The 6000-nt window shown below is 40.9% G+C and overlaps 1 protein-coding gene across 1 annotated transcript in view; it reads left to right on the top strand.

Annotated features, from left to right (window-relative positions):
* The first annotated feature begins 246 nt into the window (after positions 1–246).
* Positions 247–6000, top strand: part of kirrel3a (kirre like nephrin family adhesion molecule 3a) — a 520880-nt gene continuing 515126 nt past the window's right edge. Inside the window, exon 1 of the mRNA XM_030154510.1 lies at positions 247–572. Within this exon, the coding sequence (XP_030010370.1) occupies positions 518–572 (55 nt within the window). The 5' untranslated portion in view covers positions 247–517. The remainder of the gene's footprint in view (positions 573–6000) is intronic.

Below are 6000 nucleotides of genomic sequence, written 5' to 3'. Positions count from 1 at the left end.
TACTGTCCTATTAAATGATAATGCATGGCAGGATCATCCACGAGATTTTCCTTTTTTTTTTTTTTTTTTTTTTTTCTGCCTCGGTCTAGACCATCTAAATGGCAGCGAGGCAGATGAGCAGGCGGAGAGAGGGAGGAGCCAGCCTCTTAAGCACTTTCCTCACTGACTGTACCGTAGAGAGAGAGGCAGAGTGAGTGAGAGAGAGCTGCAGGGAGGAGAGAGCGAGCCAGTGAACAAGAGCGCAGAGTCAGAGCGAGCAAGCATGGGGAGCCAGAGTAGTAAAGCAAGCCTGATGCACGCAGAGTGAGCAGCAAGGAAAAGAAGAGAGACACTTCACAGCAGTGAGGACTGAAGACTAATTCAGTCTGAGAGAAAGAAAAAAGGAGGGCGCAAGAAGACTCTGAGAAGAGCAGCTGAGGGACGAAGCTACAGTGTGTCAACTCCACACACACTCTTCGCATCCCAACTGTTAATCTTGCATCTCGGCATCTCGTAACAAGAAGACATCTGTACAACAATGATATCCTGGCTTCTTCTTCTTCGTCTTCTTCTGTGCTGCTTTGCCAACACGGGTAAGTGAACAAGGCTTTTTCTGTTTCCTCTGTTACTGTCTGTAAGTTTGGATGCAGTTTGAAGCTTCTCTCTGTGTGCAGAAGCTCCGAGCTCCGAGCGTTTTCAAGACACCCCCCCCCCCCACCACCACCACCTCCTCCTCCTCCTTAGGGGCATGATGTAATATCAGCTAAGATGCTTTGGTGAATTGGTCATCTGTGCTTTGTTTCTTCACATCAATGTGGACACCCCCCCCCAGCCCACCCCTCCCACCTCCCCACTCCCCTCTCTCATGTCTTGCTAAAACTCCCGCTGGGCTTGAAATGTCTCACCGGATTCTGTTTCATCTCCTTTTCTGAAAGTGATGTCTCAGTTTGTGCTCAGCGGGCTAGGAGTGCTGATTTGTTTCCGAGTCAACCTTATGCTGGGTGATTAGAGAAAAGGTTTGGGTAATTTGCCAACATGATGACCACAGAAGCTAATAACCTGAGCAAGACGGAAAGAGAACAATGCACAGAAGCTGCATTATCTGCTTCATTACAGTCTCTGAAGTTGTCTCGGAGCCTCTAAGTTTTACGCACAGTCTGGTTCATGAATACAATTTTTGTTGAACACAGTTTAATTTGTAATATGTATTCATAAGTCCTTGATACTGGGTGTAATTGGCACATATGCATAATGACATTCTTAACAAGCTACAGTGTATACATATGAGAGTGTATGACTACAATAGCCAATCTGGTTTGCCTCGCTATTTTAATCATCCTGCATTTGCATGATACAGTGTGTGTTTGAAGAGACTCTGTGTGCATGTTTGTTTCAGCCAAACTATTGTTTTATCTTGCCGAAGTGCACGCTGCTGATGCAATATATTGTGAAACAAAGGAGTAAATTAAGTGAGAGTTAAAAACTGCTGATTGGAATAGCTTTAAAAGCTCCGACTGGTCTTATTGATTTTTTTTTTTTTTTTTTTTTTTGCCCCTATCCTGTGGCTAGTGATGACTTCACTTTCACCGCAGCTCAAGTCCATTCAATGAATCCGAAATGACTGGCTTTGCTGCTGTCATGTGGGTTTATACTGCAAAGTTTTATGGAGTTAGTGATGATTGCCATAGACATTGCATTAAGTAAGTGTTGAGTACTTAGAATGAATAGAAATCATCTCTTTTCTTTAAGTTAAACTAACTTTCATTACATTTGTCTGCAAATAAGCTGAAAGTAGAGCTTGGCAACTTGGAGTTCAGTGAAAGATAATTCATAATTTTAGCGTATTTTATCTGTCTATGTGAATAAAAGACAAAACATAATTCTCTTCTTTAAAATCAAAGAATCACTTGCACGGGTACTTTTTTAAAATAAAAAACATCAAAAAACATATTATACATAAATACAGTCCGATAACATTAAGCCCCACAGGTAAGCAGTGACTGTAGAAGCATGTTCACAATAGATATTTTACAATAAAGAAACATGCATTTAGGTTTTTTTGTTGAGTAAGATCCATCTCCACAAAGTACTAGAAGAAGCCCTAATCTCTGTTCTGCAATTTAGGCATTTTTCACTATGTTCAAAAACAAAAAACTCAAATTAACAGAATGAATTTAACATACTGGCATACTAGCAGAAAGTGATTCCAAACCCGGTATTTGCTTGTGTATGGAAAACGTTGCTGATGCTGCTACACGCTGGCCTCAATGAAAGCTGCAAGTCACACAGAACCTGACACCAAAAACCTGACAGCTTGAGGTCAGCAACTGTAAAGCTCTATGCACATTATCACAGTGAGTTGAGGAAACTTTATAATGCCATTATGCTCCTTTATTAAACCATCATGCTGTTCGTCTCATTCCCGTCTCCCTCTGGGTTTCAATCTAATTCACCTGTTGTACCACTGACTTCTTGTTTTAACCTGCTCACTCATGTGGAATCCCTGCCTCTAAATGGATATCCTCCAAATGTTTTTGCTCAACTTAATGTTGAGGTTGAGCGTTTCGGAGTCAGTCGTGTGTGATTTGTGCGAGGAAACCTGCCTAGTCAGGCTGAATTCACGCATACACATGCACACAGGCTGTGGCACACCACCACTAATTTGAATCTGACACTAGTAATAAAGCCTTTAATATGGCTCTCAGTAGCTCTCTTTCAGGCACCGTACATCAACTCTCAAGAGGATAGCAGCTTTATTGCCTAGTTTTATGAGCGTATGAGTGTGTGCTGGTGTCGGAGCGAACTGACTCGACCCCTCCCACCTCTGTTCTGTAAAGTGCGAGTCTGGGAGGGGGCATTTGCCACAGTTTCCAAATGACTGCTTCATTTCCAGAAGCAATGCTTTATAGCGCTGCGCTCCCCAGTGCACCACACAAAAGGGTTTTTAGCTGAAAAATTGAAAAAAAATCAAGTGCGTTCCCCACAGCTTCAGCTAATCTGCAGCGTTTGGGAATACACAGGTGAGATCCAACAGCCTCAGAGTTTGTAGGATTCTCTAATTAGGGAGGCTGCACATGATATATTGCTCAGTCCTCTTGGGTTTTTGGAGCTGTAATCCGTAGGAGGCTGGGGTTTGGTCGGAGTCGCGCTGAAGTAAAGCATCCTCAGAGCTGCAGCTGTCAGAACTTGGACAACCCCCGAGCCCTGTTAATAACCCATACACTCGTGCCAGATCCCTATGCTCAGCAAAACTGGTTATCATGCACCGTTTAAGGAGATTGCAGGTGAGCAATCTCTTTATGCATGCAGATGAGCCCCGGCCAAAGCATGCAAATGCACACACACACACACACACACACACACAAAAAATGCTGCCACTTCCCCCTCTGATAGAAATTATGATTTGCATTTCTTGCGGGTGGAATCGGAGTGCGAGGACATCAGCCTGTATCAGAAGAGGGGGAGATGAGAGAAAGGAAGGAGACAAAGAAGCCCCGCTGCCATCTGACTCTCCTTCTGGAGATGGCAGCCTTCCTCCCGTCTTCTTATTGCCATCCTAGGCTGGCTTTGGCACCAACAGCTCGGCACACAAAGTGGGAGAGCGAAAGAGTGTGGGAGAGACAGAAGCTTATTGGCTGACACTTGGATATGGATGTCTCATTGTGGACTCGGGGAAAAAGTTGGAGGATAGAAGTCACAGCATAGGGATAGAGGAGCAGGTCACAGAACTGCATCAGTAACGGAGTTTGAAGTTTATTCTGCCTTACCATTCCCTGTTCTCTCCATCACAGCATAGAGCATAATGATGGTGATAATACATTCAAAACCTACTGGAATGAGTATAAATGATTAATTATGCAGTTAAAGAAGACAATATGAAACTTTTTACTCTTGATTTGCACAGTTTTCATGGAGCCTATTTCTGATCATAAAGGGAGTATCCTTAAATACTGAAAAAATATTCAGTGTTGGATTTTTCAAAGAGAAAGCCTGAGAAAAATGACTGCTTAAAAAGGATATATTGTATTGTTTGTGATTGACAGTTTTTGTTTTTTTTTTTCCTTGCAACTGAATGACGGTCTGGAAAGACTGATTTTGTGTAATGTGTTGTGTGCAAAGCAAATAATTATTCTTGTATCACAGTTGGGAGGAATATGAGGTCGTGTGAGGTCTGAGCACTGAAGATATTAACTGCAGCAATGTCAAGTTTTTTTTTTTTTTTTCTTTTCTTCAACAAAAGGTTCCAAGAAAGTTGATTTAGCATTCCTGAGGCTAGTTAGCCACTGGGACTGGGAAGGGAGACTGAATCATATATCACTTTCATTCCAGCAGCATTATTGATACTTTATATGAACTCTCACCTTGACACAGAAAGAACTGCAACTTCCTCAAAAAAATAAAAAAAATAACAAAATCTGAATGACTTTAACATTTCCTTGCAAGGCTTTGGTATCTCCAACACCCAAACCCCCTTTTAATAGGCAGTAAATGTAAATAAAAGCATTTACTACCATGATTTCCTTTGTGTAGATACACATACAGGGTGGGGAAGCAAAATTTACAAAGAACATTTAGTTGTTTTTTCTCAGCAGGCACTACGTCAATTGTTTTGAAACCAAACATATACTGATGTCATAATCATACCTAACACTATTATCCATACCTTTTTTAGAAACTTTTGCCCATATGAGTAATCAGGAAAGCAAACGTCAAAGAGTGTGTGATTTGCTGAATGCACTCGTCACACCAAAGGAGATTTCAAAAATAGTTGGAGTGTCCATAAAGACTGTTTATAATGGAAAGAAGAGAATGACTATGAGCAAAACTATTACGAGAAAGTCTGGAAGATACTATTAAAGAAAAATGGGAGAAGTTGTCACTGGAATATTTGAGGAACACTTGCGCAAGTTTCAGGAAGCGTGTGAAGGCAGTTATTGAGAAAGAAGGAGGACACATAGAATAAAAACATTTTCTATTATGTACATTTTCTTGTGGCAAATAAATTCTCATGACTTTCAATAAACTAATTGGTCATACACTGTCTTTCAATCCCTGCCTCAAAATATTGTAAATTTTGCTTCCCCACCCTGTATGTACTATGTAGTAAGAGTTTCGGCTGGCACAAATATTTTATGTTGTGACAGTGAACCATTTGGAAAGTAAAGAATGGACTGAAATCATTCTCAAAATTTTCTTAAACATAAAACCTGTGTTTTAAAACTACAACTATGCATAGCAAATGTCAGAAGACTGAGGGAACTGTGTAGGAGTGATTAAAGCAGGAGTAGGCGATTTTTGTCAGATTCAGCAAACATCTCCTCATGGCTTCCTATCAGGCCATTATGAGGAAAAAAAAATCCAGTGTTTGTACATGTGTGTGGAGTTTGCATGTTCTGTCCATGTCTATGTGGGTTTTCTATGGGGACTCTTCCTCCTACCGTCTGAAAGCATGCATTTTAATAGGTTAAGTGGTCAATTTAAATCACTCATAGGTGTGGATGGATGGATGGATGGATGGATGGATATTTGTACACAGCTCTGGCTGAATTGCTCTTATCCACATTACTACTCCAGCCCATCACCCACCATAGATGTTCATGTTTGTGCCCAGAACAGATAAACTTATAGCACCAGAGGGGGCGGAGCCTCTGAATTAGGAGGGTGTGTTCATTTGGCTGATTTCCACATACCACCTGTCTTTCTCAGGATCCACTTACTCCACCTTTAAATGAATTCATCTGAGTTATTTTATGAAATTGTACTTAGGAATATTAGTTTATATGCTTATCATGTTAACTGCTTTGAGTACTTTATTAGGAACAAAAAATTAAGTTAATCAAAGTGAGGCCGCAAGCTTTTTTCCTCTTAATCCTTTATTAAAGATTAACATGTTTCGTTTTGGTATTATTGTAAACACCACTCATTCCCTGTGCATAGTAGTTGATGAGCAATAAAATGCTCATCAGCCTCTTAGTTGATTATATGATGAGCAATCAGTGCTGAGTGAGCTACCAGGAGATA

This window comes from Sphaeramia orbicularis, chromosome 14 (assembly GCF_902148855.1).
Source record: "Sphaeramia orbicularis chromosome 14, fSphaOr1.1, whole genome shotgun sequence".
Taxonomy (NCBI): Eukaryota; Metazoa; Chordata; class Actinopteri; order Kurtiformes; family Apogonidae; genus Sphaeramia; species Sphaeramia orbicularis.
This window is presented reverse-complemented; position numbering and strand designations above follow the sequence as displayed.